This window comes from Lepidochelys kempii, chromosome 3, assembly GCF_965140265.1.
Source record: "Lepidochelys kempii isolate rLepKem1 chromosome 3, rLepKem1.hap2, whole genome shotgun sequence".
Taxonomy (NCBI): Eukaryota; Metazoa; Chordata; order Testudines; family Cheloniidae; genus Lepidochelys; species Lepidochelys kempii.
The window spans coordinates 128,585,317-128,610,727 of NC_133258.1; the positions used below are offsets into that span (position 1 = coordinate 128,585,317).

The following is a 25,411-nucleotide window of genomic DNA, read 5'->3' on the forward strand; positions in this document are numbered from 1 at the left end:
CAAAAGTTTGCTAGGTGCCTGAAAGAGACTACGGAAGATATAATCCCTGTCCCAAAATGCTCGTAGTCTAAACTGGACATAATGTCATACTTAGGGTGATAGACAAAAGGGAGTGGATGGTAGAGGAAGGACTAGTATTTCATTAATTATCTCAGAGGGATAGTCAATAAGGCATATGCCTTCCTGGTGCCATTAAATTAGTTTGTTTCCTAACTGACTTCTCCTTGATGAGGCAGCAGAAATGAGAGTTCAGGTGCAAACTGAATGAGGCGAGGGAGGTGACTTGGCAATATATAGAAGCAGTGCATGCAATTCTTCAGCCATCATGAAACTCAGCTTCCTCTCCATAGGCTCTACATGCTCACCAAAAAATATTTAGGAAAGATTTGGCTTTTAATCACTTGAAACTTGCTGGGAGAGAGACTTGGACTGATTTAAAGGTAAAGAATGGGAACAATCAACAGAACAGCATGCAAAAAAAATTTCACACATAAGTTGCATGTGGCACCAGCAAACAGTAGACTCTGGGTGAAATCCTGGCCCCGTAAATATCAGTTGGAGTTTTGCCATTGACTTCAATGCTGCCAGGATTGAACCCGCTCTAGCTCTCCATTTGCCTGTGCTATAATCAGCAACTACATCACCGAAATAATCTGCATATCTATTTTTCACATATTATTCATTCATTATTACTATTATTTGTATTCCAGTAGCAGTTAGCAGCTCCAAACAATATCACAACAGTCTGAGGACTCTTAGCATGGCATAGATACATGTGCTCCTGTAGCCATACACCACACGGGTGTAATTCAGAAAGCCAAATTATCTAAGAACATAAAAATTGAACATAACAGACCCAGTCATGGTTCAACCTGTTGATATTCTGAACAACAAAAATCTCTTAACCATGCTTACAGCTGTTTCCATTGCATCACATAGGCTCAGTCATTCTAGGCTTCACTATGACACACAGGGTGACAATCTTGGAATCTTATGTAGCTTTACCTGTGTCTTCTATAATCATAAATAAAGATTAAAAAATTCAATATGAAAGTGTTTAAAAAAACTGTCAAGCTATCAAAACTATCAAAAGAGTTATTCTTTTCTAATCAGTGTTAATTAGTTTTAGAGCGATGTAGCCATGTTGGTCCCAGGATTCAAGAGAGATAAGATAGGTGAGGTAATATCTTTTACTGGACCAACTTCTGTTGGTGGAAGATACAAGCTTTCAAGATTACAGAGAGCTCTTCTTCAGTCTGAGGAAGGAAGAAGTCTGAGCTAAACAGACGTTGGGACAGATTGTTAAGCAGAAGGGATGTTGAAGGCAGTCACTTAAAAGAAAATAAGCAAATAAAATAATTTTCTGTAGAACCCTACTGCTTTTATTTCTCTTAAATTCTATGACTTCTTCATAAGGAGTAAAACTTTAATTAAAAGGCTATTTAAGAACATAAGAACGGCCATACGTTCCTTCAGTTGTACATCTTGTACACCGTACATTTTAAGGAGGCATCAAAGAGGTTTTCACCACTCCAAGAAGAAAGTGCTGTAAAATACAGTAATGGGCTAGTGCAGCAGGGTTGCTATTTGCCAGGTGCTCCCCTGTTGTTTCTGCAGTGCCCTCCTTTTTTGAAAAAAGCCTTGGGAACACCTTTTAGCCTGTCTCAGGCTATTACTACCCCGCCCCTGAAACTGGATCAGTAGCCCAAAGAAATTCAAAATAGTCTTCAGTGACCCAAAAGCAAGGTCCATCACAGTAACCCCATCGTTCATACCCATCTCCAATGTCCTGCACTCCACAGAGCCTTATCCTGCTCAGCAGAAGCCTAGTCTTCTGGCTCTTCCTTCCTTACTCTGTCCGCACACTCCCTGTTCTGAAAGGGAAGGTAACATATACATTTCTCTCCTTGAGAGCTCCTCCTGATTGGCCTGGAGAGAGGGGAGTCCTGCTCCACCCTGCGTTACAGGGCTCCTGACCCCAGGCCTTAAAGAGACAGTGTCCTGAGAAGATCACTGCTAACTCCCTGGCACCATCTTATCTCTTCTAGTTTTGGCGTATGCTCACACCAACATCCCTGGAAAGGGGTCTTCTGCCCCTCCTTAGGCTTAAAGAGACAGTACACCCCATTGCAGATGGAAACTCATGAAATACTGTTAATTCTTCTTATTTCAAGGCACAGCCAAGGATGAGGAAAATCCACGCCTCTGTTGGATTGCCGTAGTTACTCACACATTTGGCTTCATATCCCAGAAACACAAAATCCACACCAACAAAATCAAAACTCTAATCGTCAAAACTAACCTCATTTCTCATTTCTGGGATATAAACAAATTATTGTCAGCCACCCACTGAGTTAGCACTGAAAATGCAATTGAGTCCTTCATAATGGTATGCAGGAAACATAGTCCTTGCTTGTGCTGTCGGAAACCTTCTGCATAACACATGTGCGTCAGTACCAATTGATCTCTACCCATATTGCTTCTTTGGTGGGAGAAATGATCAGACCTGACAACCATGAGTCATTTTGCATCCCGACTTTTAATTTTCATCTGAACAAAGGCTCTAGATAGCATGGAATCTATGCCTGGGTCAGATAAGTCTAACTGTACTGTGGGAAAGTTGTTGATGTCTCTGACGGGATCACTTATTTTGAATGGAAAACATTTCACAACCTTAACATAGCTGGCTTGCTATAACAATTTTAAAGACATTCCCCATCAACTTATGCCAATTTTAAAGCAGGACAAATTTTAGGACCTAACACACAAGATTTTTTTCCCCTACCTAGAAAAGAATTCCTTATTTTGAAACAGAGCATTACTTTCAGCATGGGGGTGATTTTACTGGATTATAAAGAGATACTGTAATAACACAAACTATCAACAGACCTAAAGAATAGGTCATTGACTTTGAAACTTTAGTTGAAATCAAGGGGAAACATGCCAGCTTTCTGGTTTATTTAGCATAGCAAAGTAAATATGATTTGAAGATGTGGTTCTGCTATTAAATTTAGGCAGCCCCGACACAAAGTGATCTACCATGTCTGGCAGCTCTACAGGAGTTTGCACTGAGCAAATTTACTTTTCACAGTCTGTTTCTGAACTCACCCTAAGGTCCTGTATGATTATTGTGCACCAGGAAGAAATCCGAATATACTCGTGTTGGGTTTCTGCCAACAAGTCTAGTCATAACCTCATCTTGTGATTGCAGCATTTTATTAAAAAATGGAAAATCATTTAACAGACAATGATTTATGTGGCATAAAATGTGAAGAATGCAATCTTTTCCTCATCCTTCAAAATACCACATTCAAGTAAAAAGGGACTGACTGGATCCTAACCTGTGAATGTCCAGTTCTTCAAGTTTTTGACAAGTTATTAAAACACCACTGGAAAAGGAGATAATGCACTGGTTAGAACAGCAAATGTGCGTGTTAGATAGGAGCTAGGGCAGAAGCTTTGTTTGGGTAGTTTGTTGCTCTGAGGAGCTAGAGTTGCAATTTGCATGATTCCCATCTGGGCGGGATTATCAGAATTGCTGAGCAGCCACCACTCTCATTTTGAAGTGAAGGCATGGTGTAGGTGCTCGGCCCCTCTGAAAGAAGGTCTACACATTTCTTGAGTTTGTTGAGATGTAATGATAGGTCACTACAGCTGGGTTGCAATTTTCCACCAGTACAATTTTCCATCAGAAAATGCTGATTTGACACAAATCGAAAGCTTCCACAGGAATGTATCAATTCAATCAAAACTTGTGGTGAAAACCAGGCAGTTTCTGATAGAACCTCTCTGAGGTCTTGCTAGCTCTCCCACCTACCTCCTTAACAGCCTGCCTGGCTGGCAACTTGATGTAAAGCTCCCAGGCTCTAAACATTTACAGGCTCCCCAGCTCTGCACCAGCCTGCCTGCTGGGCTACTGGGGAGCCTAGTGGCCACTCCCCAACTAGTCAGTTCCCAGGCTCCTCAGCATCCTGACTTTCAGGCTCCTTGGGTTCCCACAGTCTCTGGCAGGCCACTCCCCAGTTAGTCCATTCCCCTGGTGTTCCTGGGCTTCTAGCTCCCCAGCAAGCCACCTTCCTGGATCCCAGGAAGCTCAGGAAAACACTCAGCCAGGCAGCTGAACACCCTGTTCACAAGGTGGGCAGCCAGCAAGTTACACAAAAAGCCCCCCATGTAGTTTCTCCTGAAATGGATTTTTTATGGAAACCGCTTCCTATGAAAAATGTTGCAGTATTGATTTTCAAGAGTGTTTTTATTTTTTTGCTGAATTTTTCATGGGAAGAGATTTTCATTTTCTGGGCACCTGTGCTGTTACACATCTAAAATATATTTAGTAAATGGTAACAGATACATGTTTCTATTCTAATACACATAGACAAAGAGAGGGTAAAGGGAGCAGAACTACTCAGACAAACAAAGCCCTCTATGAGAAGAAAATACCTTTCCTGGTTATGAGTATGGCTATTGAGACACAACAGCCCAACCATCCAATCAGTGGAACACCCATTACTTTGAGCCTGTTCACTTTTGATAGCCCAGACTGGAATTTGCCCAGACCTGACTGAGCTGGTTTGGGGTATTGGGAAATATGTTAAGAAAATCAACTGCGGGAATGCAGGTTGTCCTCCTCAGGAAAAATCTCTGGAGTCCACAAAAGCCATAGTTAATGGATTGCCACCAGCCCCTTTTGGAAGGAGGGTTCTTTTTTTAGAAAGAGACTGAGGTAGAGAAAAAGGAAAGATCCTCTCCAGCACACGAGAGGGGTTCGCTGGGACACTTAACAGAGGAGGGTGGATGTTGCCATGCTGCTGGGTCAGATAAAGCAGGCCAGACTCAAGCATTTCTATCTGAAGATACATTTATTTTAGCATTGCTTACTGTTACTGTAACTATGATAGCCAAACTGATTAGCTGTTGAGAAAAGTAAAATCTAGATACGGTCAGAAAATTATATTTTGTTTTGTTTAAAATCTTTGTTCTCTATCTTCAAATGAGAACCTGGTTTTACAAAGAATTTGGCTGTAAGCTTGGAATTTCCACACACTTCCATTGCCTGAGGTGAGGTGACCTCACAATAGGTGACCTGCAAGGGTGGAGTCCTACGGTATGTCTACATTACAAAATTAGATTGATTTTATAGAAGTAGATTTTTAGAAATAGATTTTATACAGTTAATTGCATAGGTCCCCACTAAGCGCATTAAGTCGGCGGAGTGTGTCCTCACTACCATGGCTAGCATCGACTTACAGAGCGGTGCACTGTGGGTAGCTATCCCACAGTTCCCGCAGTCTCCGCTGCCCATTGGGATTCTGGGTTAAGCGCCGAATGCCTGATGGGGCAAAAACATTGTTACGGGTGGTTTCGGGTACATGTTGTCAGTCTGGAGCGGAGTGGCTGGGTGCCTGGAGCCTCCCGCCCCTCCCCCGTTCTTGGACATCTAGGTGAGGCAGATATGGAAATTGAGGAGGAGGGTATGAGGTTATACAGAGGATACAGCGGCGGTCTGTGCTCTTGTTGGCTTTCCTGCAGCTCCAACAGATGCTTCATCATGTCCGTTTGCTCCCCCATTAGCCTTTTTCCAATAAAGGACTGGATTTTTGGAGTCTTAAAGGTTTGGGCATATGTTGTTTAATTAGCTGGGGGAAACAGCTAATTTCCTTTGTTTCCTTTCTCAGCTCTTCCCCGGGGAGAGAGAGGGGGTGAGATGGCTTGAGGGTACCCCACAAGAAGGAATTCCCAAGTGTGCCTTCCTGGTTTCCAAGGGGTTTTGCATTGAGTGGTGGCAGAATCTACCCATCCAAGGTCAGAGAGAAGCTGTAACTTTGGGAGCTTAATACAAGCCTAGAGTGGCCAGTACTAATTTTTAGAATCCTTGCAGGCCCCTATCATCTGCACTCAAAGTGCCAGTGTGGGGAATCAGCCTTTTTCCTGTCCTTTTTCCAATAAAAGGAAAATTGAAGAAGCAGAAGCAGGCACTCACCAAGGGGAATGGCTGAGAGAATAAGAAGGAGACAGGTGAGGGGAAGGGCCCAGAGATAACAATATTCTTTCTTCCAACCCTGCTTTTAAATACAGATTTTAATTTTAAGACTTTTTTCCTACAGAATGTTATTGAAGAGTTCAAGGAGACATTTGAGCTGTTTATAAACAATTCATTCCATTATAATTATCCTTTCAATACAAACACCTTTTTCTTTCCAACATCCAAGCTTCTCCACCTGCCAGAGAAAGGATGAGTGATACAAAGAAGGATGGGTGTCTCCAGTAGTGAGAATAGGGAACTACAACTACGTACTCTCGAATTCTAGCCCCAGTTCTGCCTCTGACACAGTGAGTGACATTGGGATGGTAAACTGGCTCAAAAGGTTCAAATTTAGATGGCTAATATTAGACACCTAAACTCATATTTATGCACCTAAAAATAACTGATCTAATTTTAAGGGTGCTGAGGATGCACAGGAAAGGAGGGGACCTTACGTCCCTAGGGAAACAGAGGGGATCTGTGGAGCTTGGGGATCAAATCCCTTGCTTCTTGTACAAGATTTGGCAACCTATAATGGAAGAATTTGCAGAAAACTATACAACAGGAAATCTCTAACCTTCCTGCATGGTTTTTGCCCAGAGGAGAGGGTTAATCTCCTGCCTAATTACTTTTTTATAGTTGCTATATTATTTAATTAATTAATTACATTAAATATACACCGCAATGTCTGTACATTAGCTCAAATCCAACTCGGGTATCTATTAACTTTAAAACATTATCCAGCTTGCCCGCCAGATGATTGTGTGTGTGTGTACACACATACTTTATGATGGCAGTTGGGGAAGCTCCCTCATCCTTGACATCTGTCTCAGTCTTTCTTGCCTCGCTTTTAAAAGAAGTGCCTTAGATTTCCAGTCACCTCCACCCAAAATTTATTTTTGACATTACCATTTTGGGTTCCATATGAATCTTATTTTATCCTGATGGTACAGAGCTCTTAAGGGGGTGCTGAAAATGAAGTAATTATCCTTATTGTAATTAAGATACAAGCTAGCAGCCTGGAAAATACAAGAGTTCAAAAGGCTGACAAACAAGCATGATAAATTACATACTTTGCCAGAGTGACAAACGAATGAAGCTTCAAATGACATTTTACAAACCTCTTACAATACACATACCATTTTCTAGACAGTTCAATGGCCTTTAGTATAATGAATTCATAGTGCAGTATAGACCAAAAAAGACTTTAGATAACTAAACAGACACCTTAAATGTAATGCTTTGTGAGGACAGAAGGTGATCATCCATATTAACTAGATCCTCCTGTTACAACGTTTATATTGTGTTTGGTCCATTTATTTAAGTCCTCTGAGATACACACATTGGTATGACTTCATGGGTGTGAGGGAAGATGGAACAGAGAAACATACCACAATGTAGAGCACTATTCAAGGAGACTGCAGCTGTGGGGGGACCTCAATTTTTTTCTGACTGCACTTTCGTAGCATAAAATCACCAATGCTGGAGTAGATTTCATTAGTTTGTGCAGCTATTTCCTTTTCCCAGTTTGCCTTTTTATCTACAGTTGTGGAGGACTGGGCTAAACTTCCTCCAGAGTAACTCTATCTAAAAGGTTTTGGAGTTATGCCAAGAATACTTTCAGCGCCTTTCTAGAGCCATTACCACCTGACACCAACATCCTCCCATGGGATGTGGCTTTTTAGGTCAGCCAAGCAACAAACATAGCCAGGAGTCAACAGTTTCTGCCCAGCAACTGGTAGCTGCCTGTGAGTCCAAGCTAGGCCCACACACTCGTGAAATGAGACACCTCTGAGCATTGTGGAAGTGGAAGCTTCATGCAAGAATTTTTGTCTTCCAAAAGGAGAGCTTAAATGGCACGTTAAGGGGCAGGTGCTGCCCTGCGAAAGCAAAAAGCATTCAATCAAAATATTTTGGCAGCTCTCTGCATCTCATGGATTTCAACCATATTATTAAGCACCTTTACTTTTTGCAGCTCTAGTTATAAGCAGGCTCTGGGAGGGGCTTGCAGACCCAGAAATGAATGGAAAGTGTTGAACCAATCCACTAGCTAACCCTATGCCTGGGGCCATATTTAATCCATTTTCCCCTCTTCACCTCATTGTGACTAAAAAAACAGAATAGACAACATGGCTTTGGCCTCATGGGAGAGTCTTCCACTTAAGTGCAGAACTGGGTTCAGATTGCTTGAGCCTTATACTTCTTCCTCTTCTTCAATGTTTAGCCGAACGGTTGGCTGTAGCAATTGTTCACCATCTGGTCTGGTCCTGTGCAGCCACAAGGGCTTAACAGACTGAAAGTCCAATGTCAGAACAGATTTAATGTATCCATGTAGTACGGGGGTCTGCCTCTGAGCTGCCTCCAACCCTTGGTAGGTGGAATTTTATCCCAGATGTTACAAGCCACCCAGAGAACAGCATTCGCCAGAACATCTTGCGGCATTCTGGTGACGTGTCTGAAAATCATAGGAGGCCGGCTGCAGACAAAGACCCCAGTAGTCTGTAGACCAGAGCAACCGTAAACATCTGTGTTACAAATTAAGTTGTTCCACTTTTTGCCCAATATACGATGTTGGCATTTTGTGTGGAAAGCCTCCAGCTTTGCCCAGTCTGAGCAGCATAGGGGGCAGGCAAAAATCCCATTAAGTTCAATCATGGCTGTATGGAATCAGGTTGACCCGGCACATATTTTTCCGTGCAAGAGCCTGATTGACAAAGAAGAAAATAGTTGAATTAACAACAACTGAAGGCTAATAATGTTCAGAACATGGAAATCCTGCATTGTTTTAAAAATAATACAAGACACAGCAAAATCAGGTTCACCCTCACACTTCATTTTTATTGTTATTAAATGGCTCCTCTGCAGTCTGAAACAATGGAAGCAATGTTCACTTCAGAAACGCACAAGTAGAAGAATGAAGCATTTTCTGTGTTCTTGACGAATTGTGGTAATTCTTTTCTTCTATTAATTCAACTGTTCTGGGAAATATTTGGAAGAATATTGCTAGCTCTCCACATTTGCTATGGCTAATGAGAGAAAGAGCAATTGGGAGCCTGGAAGCAGCTCTGCTGGAATTGCCTGCCTTTGTGGTAGAATGTTGTTACCGTTTAATGGAAGGCTCACAAATATCCAGCAACAGAGAAAATGCCACCTCTGAGAAGAAAACAGAAATCTATTTCTTCCTCATCCATTCTGTAAACGGCAAATCCCATGAGAGTGAATAAACACAGCACAAACTGTGCTGTTGGGGCAGCTGGATTAGCTGGCATTTGAAAAATATCAGGGATCTGATTTTCGTCACTAATACTAGTGTAAAGCAGGAATAACTCTTATCATAAATGAAGGAAGGAGGTAGCTCCCTTTTATGGACACCCAGCCAGCCAGTTAGCTAGAAAATCCCTCTTAGTAGCTGTTCTCTACTTGCTTTGCCTGTAAAGGGTTAAAAAGTCCACAGGTAAAAGGAAAGGAATGGGCACCTGACCAAAAGAGCCAATGGGACAGCTAGAACTTTTTAAAATTGGGAAAAAACGTCACTTTGCCTGTGTGTTGTGGTTCTTCGGAGCGAGGGGACAGAGCAGAGACAGGGCTGGGACTATGCTGTAACAAGCTTTTTGTCAGGTATTGTTAGGATATAGATATTCAGGCCTGTCTGTAAAGGCCTATACTTTAAGAAATCACTGTCTGCCGGTGTAAGGGCCTTCTCTTACTGTGACAGTTTGTGGTCCTGTTCTTAGGCTCAGGCCTTTAGCTAAGCAGCAGAGGCAGCCATAAGCTGGGAAGCAACCGGTCACCTCCTCACATCCCAAACTAGTCACATTGAAATAAGGTGCTATTGGGCTGTTAGGCACTATCAGGACAGGATTGTATTCCTATCACCTCCAGAGAAAGGGAAGTGCCTAGAAAATGTAAAAGGAAACTTAGTTTGATAGCATCCTGTCTGGCAAGAACTCACTTATCAATAGCTGGGATGTGAAACCCTCACTTCTGTATTGTCTTGTCATTATAGTTCCCACTTTGCTGTTGTTTGTCTGTATAATCTCTGTCTGGTTCTGTGATTGTTCCTGTCTGCTGTATAATTAATTTTGCTGGGTGTAAACTAATTAAGGTGGTGGGATATAATTGGTTACATAATCATGTTACAATATGTTAGAATTGGTTAGTTAAATTTCAGGAAAATGATTGGTTAAGGTATAGCTAAGCAGAACTCAAGTTTTACTATATAATCTGTAGTCAATGAGGAAGTGAGTGGGTGGGGGTGGGCATGGGCGTGGGCATGGGGGTAAGGGAGATGGAAACAGGGAATGGGGGTAAGAAAATTGGAATCATGTTTGGCTAAGGGTAGGAATGGGAACAGGGACACAGGTGTAAGGCTCTGTGGTGTCAGAGCTGGGAAGGAGGATACTAAGGAAGGAAACTGGAATCATGCTTGCTGGAAGTTCACCCCAATAAACATCGAATTGTTTGCACCTTTGGACTTCGGGTATTGTTGCTCTCTGTTCATGCGAGAAGGACCAGGGAAGTGGGTGAAGGAATCATCAGATCATACCTAAAAGCTACTCATAAACTAGAAAATGTCTAGAAAGGCACGATTAGGTTTATTTCTGTTTATTTCTTATTGGCTTGTGGACTCCTCTGTGCTAACCCCAAATGCTTTTTATTTTGCTTGTAACCTTTAAGCTGGACCTCAAGAAGGGTATTCTTGATGATTAATTTTTGTAAGTGGTTTTTTTAAATCTAGCAAAAGCCTAAATTACAGATGTATTTTCTTTCTTTTTGTTTTTAATAAAATTTACCTTTTTTAAGAACAGAATTGGATTTTTGGAGTCCTAAGAGGTTTGGGCATATGTTGTTTAATTAGCTAGGGGAAACAGCTAATTTCCTTTGTTTCCTTTCTCAGCTCTTCCCCGGGGAGAGAGGGGGGGTGAAATGGCTTGAGGGTACCCCACAAGAAGGAATTCCCAGGTGTGCCTTCCTGGTTTCCAAGGGGTTTTGCATTGAGTGGTGGCAGAATCTACCCATCCAAAGTCAGAGAGAAGCTGTAACTTTGGGAGCTTAATACAAGCCTAGAGTGGCCAGTACTAATTTTTAGAATCCTTGCGGGCCCCTATCATCTGCACTCGAAGTGCCATTGTGGGGAATCAGCCTTGACAGCGTCACACGGGTGCCAAACTGACCTGAGATTAACTGCTGGATGCTAACTAATGTGTCCAGTTTAAGGGCCAAATCCTAGTTGTTTTTCTCATGTGCAGAGCCTCACTGCAGTTAGCAGCTGAGTCAGGCAAACAGGATTTGTTCCCAAGGCCATGTTTTCACTGCCCAGAACAGGTGGTGGTGGGTTTTTTTACAGCAGGATAACTAACGTGTGTTAGCAAAGCCCTAGTGGGGACAACTTGCTATTAGCTTTTACCGTGATGTAGCTAGGCAAGGTCAATACTATACCCCTTGCCTATGGAAACACTATTTCTAACTACACAGAGGTAAAAACTACAGAATCACTAGGATTTTACAGTGAAATAACTAATGCATGTTCATTATCCCACTGTAAAAAACCCCACCTTTTTTGGCAGTGAAGACATGGCCCATGTGTCAAGTCAGCATGGGACTGAGCTGCTCCATTCTTCTGAACCATCATCTTACCAAAATACTCCAGATTATCTGATGGTCTCACAGCAACCTCTCATTCAGAGCAGCAGTGTATTCCTTAAAACAACCAATAACCGACCACCACCCCTGCCTTCCCCCACTGCCAAGTAAGTGCAGGTGTGGGGTTAAGCATCTTCTCCTTAGCAACAAATGACTTGCATGAAAAATGAGGCAAACCTGCAAAAATGACCTACAGTTAAACTTCACCTTGCTGACTGAAATATCTGTTTCTAGTAAATACAAGATATTCATGTCGAATATTTAGTGATTTAACACTGATGTGCAGCAGTTGGCATGACACTTTGTTGTAATACATAACTCCCTAGGTGTAATCCCTGTTGTAGGAGTACCCATGGGTCACCTGACCAAAAAAAAAAGAGCACATGACCAATATTAGATCTCTTATTGTCCTTTGAAGAATCATTGAACCACATCTGTGCTGTAGTCCATAAAGACTACAGCATTATCATCCTTCAAATCCCTTTGAGATGTCCCTAGCCTCTGTTTGCCAAAAGCTGGGAATGGGTGACAGGGAATGGATCACTTGATGATTACCTGTTTTGTTCATTCCCTCTGAAACACCTGGCACTGGCCACTGTCGGAAGACAGGATACTGGGCTAGATGGACCTTTGGTCTGACCAAGTATGGCTGTTCTTATATTCTTAAAACTCTTCTTTTCTGTGACGCCTACAAAACACCAGACAATGGTTAAGGTGTTGGTGTGCTGAGACCACTGCCTCTTTTGCTAACCAATATTGTCTCATTGTTACCTTTTACTGACCCATTGGTCTGTCTGGGTCCATCTGTTGTGGACCGTCCTATACTTAGACTGTAATCTCTCTGGGGCCGGGAACATCTTTTTGTTCTGTTTTTACAGTACCACAGTAGAGTTCTGGTCCATGATTATGGCATCTAGGTGCTATGGTAATGCAAATAATAAATAATAGACTATTACTATTTCACAGCAATTCCTCCAGCCAGTTGAGGTGCAAGACTGATGTCCTCCAAAAGGAATTGCACCTAATCCTCCTCAACTGGAAAGATGGTGGCCATGACATTTGGCACTGGAGTCAAGAGACAAACCATCAGGTCCCCATGTGCTTGGAAGAACTAAAAAAAAGTATAAAGTAAAACGTAAAGAACAAAAAATTATAACTATTAATATTTAGAGGATCCAGAATAATCCTTTTAAAATATTTTATTTTACTACAAAACCACACCAGAACATGAAAGTCGCCATATTTAAAAATCAGGCATTCTTATCAGAGGGTGAAAAGAAAGATCCTGTAATGTATAGTTGGCAATATTACTGTAAGTAGACTAACTATAGCTGTGCACTTTCCCTTTGGCTCCCTACTTGTTGTTATAGCCAAAGGACAGCATAAGAGGAGCACTGTTATTTTTTATGAAGAACAAATGCCAGGCTGTCATGTGGCCTTGTGTGTGTCTTTCTTGGTTTAAGACATCAGTTATATGGAACATATTATAATGATATTCAGGGCCCACGCAGCTGTCATTATATCAATCGCCCCCTGAATTCAACAGGAACAGGATTGAAACCTAATGACTTGTTTCTGAGCTCATATACATAGGTGCAATTCCACTGAACTAATGGTGTAAGTAGGATCAGAATTAGTTCCAAATCATGTGCACAATCATGTGCACTTGGACAGCCATTCAGGAAGAAGGGTCTGCCCATGTGGATCCAATTGCAAGACCAAGACCAAAATATGTAAAAGATGCTGAACAACAGAGGACCTCTGTGGCATTCAGCGGAACTTGCTTGTAACTGGAGTTCTTTGAGATGGACTCTGCATACTCACACCCATGGAATGTGCCAACTGGGTGCAGCAGAACTGTGGAACCTTCTAGTAGTAGTGCCCCTTAGGAGCACCTTACCCCTCTCCTTCCTACCTGCCACAGTGCTTGAGCATGCTCAAGGGGCATTGCCATAGAAGGGGAGTTGGCACAGGTCCTTTCAACCGCTAAAGTGGATTACCAAACTACAAAAAGAACAGGAGTACTAATGGCACCTTAGAGATTAATTTATTAGAGCATAAGTTTTTGTGGGCTACAGCCCACTTCATTGGATGCATAGAATGGAACATACAGTAAGAAGATATATATACACATACAGATAAGTTGGAAGTTGCCATACAATACAGACTAATACAGTTAGTACTCTGAAACCTACCAAACTACAGAATTAGGACTCCACAAGGAGCAGGTAAGGAGGGCAGGGAGCGTGAGTATGCAGAGTCCCCAACAAAGAACTCCAGTTACAAGTAAGTAATCTTCATTTCTCCTTTGCATGTCCTCTGCATATTCCCACTTGTGGGATAGTTTGCCAGTGCTGCCCATTATTAAGGTTGACTGACACATCCTATTATAAAGGCCTTGTTTTCAGGTGTTTATAAATTTACCAAACTTTAACTGTGTGGGCTGAAATTTTGCATGCTGGATGCCTGCCTCAGGCTGAGGAATTCAGCCAAATTAGTTCAACCATTTCTGAGAACAAGGCAAGGGAAAAATAATTGCTTTGCCTATATTGAAAAATTTTGGTAACCCTTTTATCTGTTCTATGCTGGATTCAGAAAAGTTAGTGCAGGAAGGCTCTGTGCCATTGAGAATCCTTGCACAACAGGGAGATTTATTCTAGGTAATGAAGAAGACAACCCTAACAGTATTTGCTACGTGAGTCAGTTTTAAGTAGCAACAGAAAACTCTGAAGAAGTTCCACATCCAGAAGCCACCGAATTAGAGCACTCCTTGCCTGCCCTTACCATGTACTCTTCCTAAATAGAAGCACCAACCTTCTGAGCTGTATGGGCAAGCTATGGCTCCTCCAGTAGAGGGGAGATTGTAGCTCCTTTGTGCCAATGGAATTTCATCCCCTCCTGGAGTTTCCACAGCTAGAACCTCGGTTAATGTCATCTTTGGTAGACCCTGGAACGAACCAAGCCCACTGTACACATCGTTACGTATATAACAGGGCTGTCTGTCACTTTTAGGGCCAGGAGATCCAGGGATCAGCCAGCACTGTTCTAGAGAGAAGCTAGGTGCTGGGAATCAGCCAGCCCAGATGGAAAGTATCTAGTGATTGGGTTTGATTCCCAGCTGGCAGATATAAGTGAGGTCCCTAGCTCCAGAGAGAGCTGAGAGTATATTCTCCTGTGGCTACAGCAGAAGGCTGCAAGAGGACAAGCTGGCAGAGGACAAGCCCCTTAAGCTACCAGAGGGACCCACAATTTCTGTCAAGAACAGGACTGTTGCTTCTTGTTATTGTTCCACGTTTCCTTGTATTTGTGTGTTGAAGAACAAACTGAGCCCCAAGGAAAGGGATACAAATGGAATTGGGCTTGGCCAATTGTTTGTCCTAGGCTGGTGATCAGGTCCAGCAGCCTACAATATACTATTGCATTTATAATGTGAGATAACATAGGGCCCAATTCGATACTCTAAATCATGATGAATAGCACTTTATTCCACAAGCAGTCCTGTTGACTTCAGTAAGACTACTTGAGAGAGTAAGGGTGTCAGAATCTAGCCTACAGTAAGTGTATGGCTTAGCTCTGCAAGAAGCCGCTAAAGCTTATATGCAAGAGCACAGAATTAATGGATTCTAGAAACCTTAAATGAATCTAGACTTTTGTGTAATTAAAACATCAACCTTCTTATACTAAATGAACATAAGCTTCGTGCATAACACCAAGGGGGTGTCATCCACTTTTTTAATTCAATTCTCTTACGGTACTGAAAAAGATCCCTGTAAAAGGGTGCATCTGTTATATTGCTGAGTTTTATTAATCTGTGTAGGCAGTGTAGAAATCCCAAGTTTTTTCCCTTGTGGCCCCTAATGAAAAGGTAGGAAAAGGTCTGAGAGGCAAGTTCAGCTGTATGTAATTGGCCAGCTAAAGACAAGTGAGCTGACAAGAGTAAAGGAGTTTTATAAGCCTGAATGATCCTTTGTCCTGATAAGTTTGGTTGGCTTGACACCACAATCCATATAAAAGGGTAAAGTTTTCTCAGCATCACACAGCTCAGATAAACATAGGCCCGCAGTCTTAGATGTTCCCCATTTTTAAACAGACAGAGATGATGAATGATTCGAACACCAGTTTATTATTCAAAACAATATCCAACATCACAATTTTCAAAGATTAGGGCAAAGATAGCTAGAAATTGTAAAAAAAAACAAGCCAAACCAAAACAAAAAAACAACCCCAAAAGCTTTCTCCCAGAACTAATTTTCTACTTCAATACTTTTCAAATGTTCTATTTCTAGAAATGGGGCATACCCCGACTGTCACAATAAAAGTAAACATAAGTAAATTACCAAACTAAAATATCAAGTTAGCTTTGTTAAGACAAAACCTTTAAAATAGAAGTCTTTTCCCCACCCCTAACAACTTAACAGAATGCTATACAAGGGATAACAGAATGCAATTAAATGGATGTGAATCAGATTGTCTCAGTAATGAGGACCAAATTCTGCTATACCCAAATTACTTCCATTAACCTCATGGGAGTTGCATACATATATATAAGGGACCAACATGACTCCTAATATCATTTCATGAAGAATGGGGAACTCACTCTTTTTTTAAGACCATTTCAAGTCTTTAGTTATAGGCAGCTTTTATATTTTATATTTTAGCTTTAAAACTGGATCACTTTCTCTTTTAACCGTGTCACCAATCTACAGATAAGGGACTAACTTTAAGCATCTGAGTACCCCATTGACATCAATCCTTAAGCCTTTGCTGTACTGGGGCCTGAATGAGTACAATTGTACCACTCTGTATCTTTTCCTTATTTTTCCAATGTAAGTGACATTATTTCTACAGAGTAATAAAGTTGTGAGCACAGTTTGATGAACTTACAGAAGGTAAAAATCATCTGAAAAACTGTAGTTTAAAACGGAGTATTTTGCGGCTTGCACAGTTGCCAATCTCCTTTCTCTCAGCAAGCTGTTATTTCCAGAGCACCAGGGCCAGTGTTCCACAGGCTGGCAAGCATCAAGGTAGAAACAACTGGAGTTTGCCATCCAAGGTGGCTGTGGTGAGCTGTAGTTCAAAAAGAAAAGAACACATGGTTTCAATGGAGTTCTTTTCAGTGAGTGAAGTTTGCTTAGATGAGCAGTGACATGAATTAAATAAATTTAGGAAGTATTTAAGCTACTCCAATAGCTAGAGGTCCAGAATTCATTTTTAAAACAGTTTAAGATACAGGTTTAATTAATCCAAGCTAGTCTGAAAATTCCATTTTTATTTGGATTTTTTCCCAATTGGCTATTTTCAAGTTTGGTGCAAAATCAGTTACCACATGAACAGTTGGAAAACCAAATTATATATAGTTAAACCATGCAGAAAAATCAAACAGGTAGGGGGTGTGGCTGTGAAATACTAAAAGTGGTGAGTGAATGAAAAAGCTGTAACAAATGACAAAGGAAAGCACTCAGTATTAATAAAGGTACAAATGAACGTTTTGCACATGAACTAATTTTCACTGGTGTTAAATGCAGTATAAAGATTTCCTCTAGGTGAAAGAACACTAAAAAAGGAACAAACTTTTTTTTTTTTTTTTTACAGAAAAGATACTTTAACAGATGTGCATTTAAGAGCTCTATATTTATATATATTTATTCCTCACTATCATCCTCTCCTTGGTAATAAAACCAGAGTACACGGCACATTCTACAATTGCATAAACAGAACCTTGAAACGCAGCTGTGGTCAGAAAAGTGATGTACAAATGGCACCTGGTATTCAAGAGATCTACACCGGGTGTGTATCCAGAGTCATATCTGCTGATTTGAATAACAAAAATCTAATAGTCTATAATCTGCACTGTAGCTTGTGCTCTAAGCAATCCATCAAGATTGCTCTCACCAAGGTCACTATTGTCTTATGGTTGGACAAGTGACATGGCTCAAGGCTCTAACTTTGGTTGTCTTCTCTTCTCCCTGTTCTTCAGCATCCTTTTCCGCTATCATGATTTCAACCACCACCTCTACACTAAAGACTCCCTTATCTATTCTACACCCATGCCTTCTTCTGTTAGTTTCCTCATCTATGACCTACTCTCTATTGCATCTCCATGAAATGTCAAACCAAACACGGCGAACATAAAACATCTCTGGAAATCCTCACTTCTCTCTTCCTCTTCAACCATTATCAATAATTTCACTATTCTTGTCATCCTGGTTCACATCTTTGTTGTCCTTTGACCTCAATCTCTCCTTCTCTTTCTTACTGTCTATTGCTCAATCTTATTATGTCTTCCTATATAACATGGCCAAAATCTTCCCTTGTCTCCATGCCTACTGCCCTAATCTGCTGTCATCTTCACTGCTGCAACCTCAAAACACACCACACCATTTAAACCTATGCAGCATGTTGCTTCTAAAATCATATGCTTTACCTGTCACTCCAACAGCCTTCTGAATGTCTCCATTGGTTCCCTCTCTACTTCTGTATCTGAATGTTGGAACGATGACAAGTAATATAAACTATCTGTTCGTTCTAGCCCTCTTCCTCCCACATATCCTCTTACCCTCCCATGTTGTAATATGTTGAATATAAATTGTAAAATCCTCAGGGCAGAGATCTCATGATTTTTTTAATACACATAATGCATACCACTGCCTATGGCAGGTTTCAGAGTAGCAGCCGTGTTAGTCTGTATCCTCAAAAAGAACAGGAGGACTTGTGGCACCTTAGAGACTAACCAACTTATTTGAGCATAAGCTTTCATGCATCCGATGAAGTGAGCTGTAGCTCACGAAAGCTCATGCTCAAATAAATGTGTTAGTCTCTAAGGTGCCACAAGTCCTCCTTTTCTTACTGCCTATGGCATTGACCAATATGTCTCACTGTTCTCCATCTGTCTGTAGTCATCTGTTATTTCTTGTTTTACACTTAGATTATATGCTCTTTGGGGCAGGGAGTATCTTTTTGTTTTGTGTTCTTTGTCCAGTGCCTAGCACAATGGTGTCCTGCTCCTTATGTGCCATAACTGGGGCTCTTAGGTACTATGGTAATGAATGTGATAATAGTATAGTGCTATATGATGTAGGACAATAACACAATATGCTATTATTATAATTTACTCTTGTCAGCACTGCAGAACCAACTTAGCTCCAGGTGTTTGAGATAGGATTAAGTTAACCATTCAGTAGAATAGAATCTAACTGAAGAATTCTTATTGCTGGTGATGATGTATGAACCAGAAAGAGACCAGTTTCACTTTCAAGGCCAGCAGCTACACAAAAATGTCAAACTGACTGAGCTTGATATTGAATTATTCAAAGGCAATAAACAAGAAACATCATAATACAGTTTTAGAATAATTTTGCAGGGTATACCTAAACTGGAAGGATTGATCAGTTTCAAAGAGTTGACACTCTTTCTATAAACCTCCTCTATTTTCATTGACAAAAACCACAGAGCTTTTGAGAGTAAAAAGATTTTGAAATTCCAACAGTTTCTTTCAATCAACACTGATGTTTACTTATGCAGCAAAATGGTTTATTTGCAAACACAGGGCTGGGAAAAAAAGTCCTTTAGGCTGAGTCTGCCATGCAACTGAGCTGTTTTCCAGTTTTACATTCCATTGCTGAAGGATATGACAAGCCAGTGACAGAGAATTTCATCCCAGCACGTGAATGATCTTAAAAGAATTAGAGACTAGTTCTCCAAATTCCCCAGTGAGGCTTAATTTTGTGCAGGTTAGATAAAAAAAAGTATTGCTGGTCTAAGCTTCTGCAGGCATTTCCAAATGTCAACAAGAAAATTATTTTTCCATGTGTGCACTCCCCTTCCCACCTCCCTGACCTCCCACACCATGTAATCCTTATAGTTTCATAAACAATGACTAAAAATGCAACACTATTTACTACAAAGCTGCCAAGTTTGAGCCAGCAGCTGAAAGAAGATTTGTACAGGGCTGGAAAAAGAATGTACAGGGTTGGAGCGAGATCAGGAGTCTGTATTCATGAGTCACGTTTGATTGAGATCTGGTTTATTCTCATAAGAGAATTAATTTACGCAAACTACCTCAAAACTGGCATTTAAATGGCATTTCCACTCAGCTGGTGTACATTAGCACAACTGGTAGGCAGGGACTGGCTGACACAAGAACTGGAAAGGGGATCTGGAGACACTGCTCACTAGTTTGAATCCAATCCACGTTGGAAGAGAGCAAAAGATGTTACCACCTGTCCTCTTTACTGCAGCCTATATACATTGAGTTTGGTAGCCTCACTCCAGTTACCAGTGTAGACAAAGTCCCAATTCACAATTGGCAACCACATTGGCAGTCTCAGCAGACAGGCCAAGGATGGAATGGGTATGGAGACTGAACTCTTCCTGTCAGGGCCGGATTAACCTTTTGTGGGCTTGGTGCCAAACATATTTGTGGGCCCCCAAGGGGCAATGGAGCATGGCACGGGTGTGGGTAGGGGGGTCAGTCCCCAGAGCGAGGGGCTGGCCAGGGACATGGTATGGCAGGGACGGCCCTGCTCCGCCCAGCCCAGTGCGAGGGCACTATTTACAAACCAGCAGTTGCCAGACGCACAGTGGCCTGCCTGGCCCTGTGCTGCCAGCATACCCCTTCCCCTCAGGGGCAAGCCATGCCATGCCACACATACCCCCGCCCAACACTGGAACACCCTCCCCCTCCAATTCCCTAAGACCAGAGACCCGCCCCCCCCGGACCCACTGTGCCCATCACACACACCCCAGATCCTCCCACAAATGCACAGTGCCCTGGCCAACACCACCCCTGCCCAGCCCCCGACCCTCCTCCACACCCTGCCTCCCACCTGCACTCACCGGCCTCTCGGAGGCGACTGTGTCTGGCAGGCTGAGCCGCCAGCTGCAGCGAGGGCTGGTCCCGGGGTGTGGAATTGCTCCCGCCCTTTGGGAGTGGTGTGATCAGCCAGGCCAGGGCCTGTCCCAGATGGGCTCCCTCAGGACCCACTTGCCTGGAGGGGCCCAGCCGAGCCCCCCACACTACTCCCCCCCGCCCCGCACAACTGGTCGAGACTGACCATGCTTCTGCACCAGTCCCAGGCGGCTCAGCTCCAGGGAGACAGGTGAGGCCCCACAGGTGATGGGAAGCAGAGACTGTCAAGAGCCAGAGGTGCACTGGGGTCTGGCCAGGGAGCAGAGAGGAGCCGGAGGGTGGGGCTAGGAGGTGAAGAGGAGCCCTTGGCCAGCTGGCGGGCAGGCCGAGAGGAGCAAGTGTTGGGAGCCTGCGGGCTGGTGGGGTCTCAGGGCACAGTGCAAGCAGAGCAGGCCAGGGCCCCTTCTGAGCATGGGCCCGGCTCCATGGTGCCATTGTGAACCCGGAACTGCCTCTTGTACTTGAAGGTGGTGTATCCAGATCAGAACTGAAGCACATTAGAGGTGCTTGGGGGAAGCTTGCATTCAGGGATGTAATGCTGTTTATATGTCCCCAGGCACTAAATGTAATGTGCCCCTTCCTACACAACACAGACATCCCCTCTTTCCATGCTCTACTCTTTTCATCACGCTTCAGAAATTCCCATCCTAACCCATTTTGCCTGTCCCCGCATACCTCTAACAACACTGCCTCTTCTCTTTACCACTACCATTCCCAAGTCCTTGATGGCTCTGCCCTCTCCTTAATGGTCCCTTCGTTTCTCAACCCACTTATGTTGGCGGGAGATTAAAAAAAGGCTTCCTCCAACTTCTGCTTCTCCCCTGGGTGGATAGTTGCCTCTTCACATGTACTGCGGTGTATGGCTGTTCCTAGAGCCACCACTGGTTTTAGGAGGTGCAGTGGGAAGACAGGTTTCAGAGTAGCAGCCGTGTTAGTCTGTATTCGCAAAAAGAAAAGGAGTACTTGTGGCACCTTAGAGACTAACCAATTTATTTGAGCATGAGCTTTCGTGAGCTACAGCTCACTTCATTGGATGCTCTGCTCAAATAAATTGGTTAGTCTCTAAGGTGCCACAAGTACTCCTTTTCTTAGTGGGAAGACAGTTTAGGTGGGCAGGAAGCTTTAAAAGAAGCCAGTGGCTGCCAAAGGAGCTTCTTGCAGAGAAGATAGGTGCTTGGCATCCTTGCCTGACTCCTGATGATCCTCTGCTTTCCCTTTTGACACTCCCAGTTGCTTCTCCTCCACCCTTTCCTTCCATAGGCCAATCAGTGGCAGAGGAAGGGGAAATTCTTACAATATGACACTGCGCACTGTGGCTCTTGTAGGGCTCTGCAGCTTCACGGACCCCAAGCACCACTGGGGTATCTGGGACACAATTTATGTCAGTGTTGCATAGCTGCTTTCTGTCTGTCCTCCCAGGACTGTTGATAAATGGACGATTTCAGTATCCAAGTCTGTCCATACAGCACCTTTTAAGAGCAGTGAATGAGGAAACCACTGCATGTTTGGAGGTTCAGTTCAGGTAGGCAATCAGAAGTCCACATGATTAATTGTAACTCATCCAAGCCTCTTGAGTCTGCAATGTTTTCTTGTCTGTTTCAGGTAATTCTATATGGTATCCTCATTGTAGTGCCCAGCTACTTACTGAGCTAGACATTGTTCCAGAAATCACAAAAGAATGATTTCTTGTCAGATTTTCACCATTTCCTGCTTCCAGGCTGGTGCACAGAAATTATTGTTTTAAAAGTTATACAAAATACTCTATCAAATCTCCTATAAAGTTGGCCAGTATTACAGTACTAGGATTAAGGTTAAATTTTCAAAAGCATCTAAATGATACAGGAGCCTAAGTCTAATTAGAAGTCAATAGGTCTCATGAAAATGGGACTTAGTAGCCTAAGTCACTTAAACACTTTTGAAAAATTTATCCTAAGTCAAATTTTACCCTAACGTCACCTAGTGAAATCATAAAGTATCATTCTACTCTGAAAACACAGTATATTAAAAATGACACCTTACTTAAAAGACCTACTATCTGTGAGTATTGAGACTCTACTCTGTTGACTTTACTGATTAATATATAGTTTTGCTACTTTTTTATTGCTGAAAGCATACGATAGGCAGAAAATCCAGCTCCAAGTGTGTGTCCTGGATTCTATCAATGGATTTGTAATTAAGATAAAACTGCAGGTTCATTGAAGATCCATGTGTGTGTCAGAAAGAGCCCAGCTTGACTTTCAGACTCTATGACGAGATTACACAGCTAGAAGTTAAAAAAAAAAGGTATCTGTGAAATGAGTACATTTGTTGTGGAAATCACGGAAAGACAGAGGGGCCCAGGATGACATTTTGATAGAATGTTACTTTTTTCGGCATATACCTACATTTTAATTAATAGAACACCTCATTAAATTTTGGTACAGTTAACTGCAGTTTGTACTAATATAGATCATGGAGGCTACTGAGTGTTCAAGCCACAGCTCCTTGGATAGTTCTGAATCCAGACACTGGCAGCTATTAAAATTAGGGATGAGAGAACGTGCTCAAGTATATTTAGAATCCATTCAAATTTTGAACAAAACATTCAAGCAAATGAATCAATGTTCTGTGGACAAAACTTCTTCAAATGTATACCAGTGTGTAGTTTCTAGGTACACTTAAACTACTTTAGCAAAAATCTCACAGTAGACAGAGGATCAAAGAGTACTTCCCATTATTCCTGCATGTGCAGTCAGCACGGAAATGTAACAGTAACAAAGAGCAGAACAAAAAAGTAGCAATGGAAGCACTAACAGGAAGAAAAGCAGCAAGATAAGGACTGAAAAACTGAAGGTGTCTGGAAAGATTCAGAGGCGTATTTCTCAGCTCGTTAAGGCTCACAAAGTGTGACAGACCCAAATGAGGGGCACAATCCACACACACACAAAACTTAACATGATGTGTGATTCATACCTTTAGTGTAAATAACTAACACTTCAGTTTCAGGATTATGCAAATGTTTTTCAACAATAAAAGTGAGGTGATATCAAATTTATGTGAAATGTAGGTAACCTTGCAACTCAAATGTGCAATGTCCTTTGATATGATGTAAACTCAGCTGGTATAGCGAGATGACTGGTTTTGCATCTGTTGTTCTGGCAGGGGCTGCAGACATATCTCCATTGCTACAATGATCAAAACTGCCCCAGGGGTGCTAGAACTAGGGGTGCTGCCACTCCCCTGGCTTAAAGTGGTTTCCACCATCTCCAGGGTTCAGTTTTGATCAATGGCTTTCAGCAGCCCCACTACAAAAATTGTTTCATACACCAATGCACCCCCCATAACACCTTTCAAGATCCCTAGGTCCTACACATGCCTATTGCAACATGTGGTGTACCTTATCCAGTGCTCTAAATGTCCCAGTAGCAACTATGTGGGTGAAAGTAGACAAATCCGACACTCTCGAATGATCATTGGCTGTCCAACATCTTGACAGATGAAAGGAGATGTGACAAAGTCGGTCCATCAGTGGTGCTTACCAATGGTATGGGAAAAGAGCCCGATGTATGAGTGGCAAACCTTCCCACAGTGGCTACAGGCCCATCTGCCAGACAGGTTGGAGCATACTCTGCTTCCTGGCTCACCTGTGGGCCTCAGCCTGGGCTCTCTGATGGCTCTGCATGGTGACTGCACCAGCCTTAACCTGGCTTCTCCAAACTGAGTGATTGTGGGCAGGATTTTCCCAGTTTTCAGTGGGATTGCTGAATTTCTTGAGGCCTTGCTTGACCTTGTCGCTATATCAGAGCTTTGGCCTTCCTCTGCATTGCAGGCAGTTCTTAAGTTGGCCACAGAGCACTGCCTTTGGCAGACAATCTTGAGACATGCGCTCATGTCCCAACCAGCGAAGCCTGAAAACGTCTTGCATAGTCCACATAGACTGTAGACCAGTTCTCTGAAGGATCTCGTTATCGGTGATCCGTTGATCTCAAGTAATGAATGAATGAACTCACACAGGAAAGACAAAGACAAAGATAAAAGACCAAAACACCTTATCACGTGTGAGCGAACACTTTTCACAAAGCGATCACTCTGTATCTGACTTTTCAGTCCTCATTCTCAAAGGAAACCTGCACAAAACTTTCAAAAGACAAGCCTGGGAACTTAAATTCATATCTTTGCTAGACACTCAAAATCATGGACTGAATAGAGACACTGGATTTATGGCTTATTACAATAATCGGTAAACCACTAACAACACTTCCCTCCTCCCCCAGCTACTTTTCTCCCTCTGCCCATGACTGGAGGCATGTTAATGGGCCACTTCACCTTGAATGGTCCTTTGTATGTGTTAACTACATATGCTAACCAATCTGTTCAAACCTTGTATATAACAGTGACACTTTGAATTAGTTTCCCAGACCTGAAGAAGAGCTCTGTGTAAGCTCCAAAGCTTGTCTCTCTAATCAACAGAAGTTGGTCCAGTAAAAGGATATTACCTCACCCACCTTGTCTCTAATCAGTAGTATGTGATTAATGAGAGGAGAGAACTTCAATTGGTGCAGCAGAGGTTTCGCTTGGGGACGTATAGGAAAGACTGGATGCTTATCCAGACTGTGACAAAGCTCTGTCCTTGCCTCCATGGGTCCCGCGTTTCCTGGCGGATTTCGCCAGCCTGAGAGGCTCACTGTGACCCACCATGTAACCCTTCTCTCTCTAGAGACAAGCAGCACAGTCTATTGAGCCATTTTCATCATAAGCCAGCGACAGAGGTGAGGAGAAGTTATCCTCCCTTGCACAGTCTCTGTTGTCTCCCAGTCTCAGTGATTAATCAGGGGGCAAAGGGGCGGGGGGGAGCCCGG

At 42.5% G+C, this 25,411-nt stretch overlaps 1 protein-coding gene across 8 annotated transcripts in view; it reads right to left on the bottom strand.

Annotated features, from left to right (window-relative positions):
- Window positions 1-7,808: 7,808 nt before the first annotated feature.
- WDR27 (WD repeat domain 27) overlaps window positions 7,809-25,411 on the bottom strand; it is a 189,414-nt gene continuing 171,811 nt past the window's right edge. For 7 of the 8 annotated variants that reach the window (XM_073337965.1, XM_073337962.1, XM_073337963.1 and 4 more), the window contains one exon: window positions 13,704-16,732. In XM_073337965.1, coding sequence (XP_073194066.1) covers window positions 16,685-16,732 — 48 coding nt within the window. In that variant the 3' untranslated portion in view covers window positions 13,704-16,684. Of the gene's footprint in view, window positions 8,727-12,621; window positions 12,777-13,703; window positions 16,733-25,411 lie in introns of those variants that run through there. The other variant, XR_012158137.1, reaches the window with a different exon arrangement.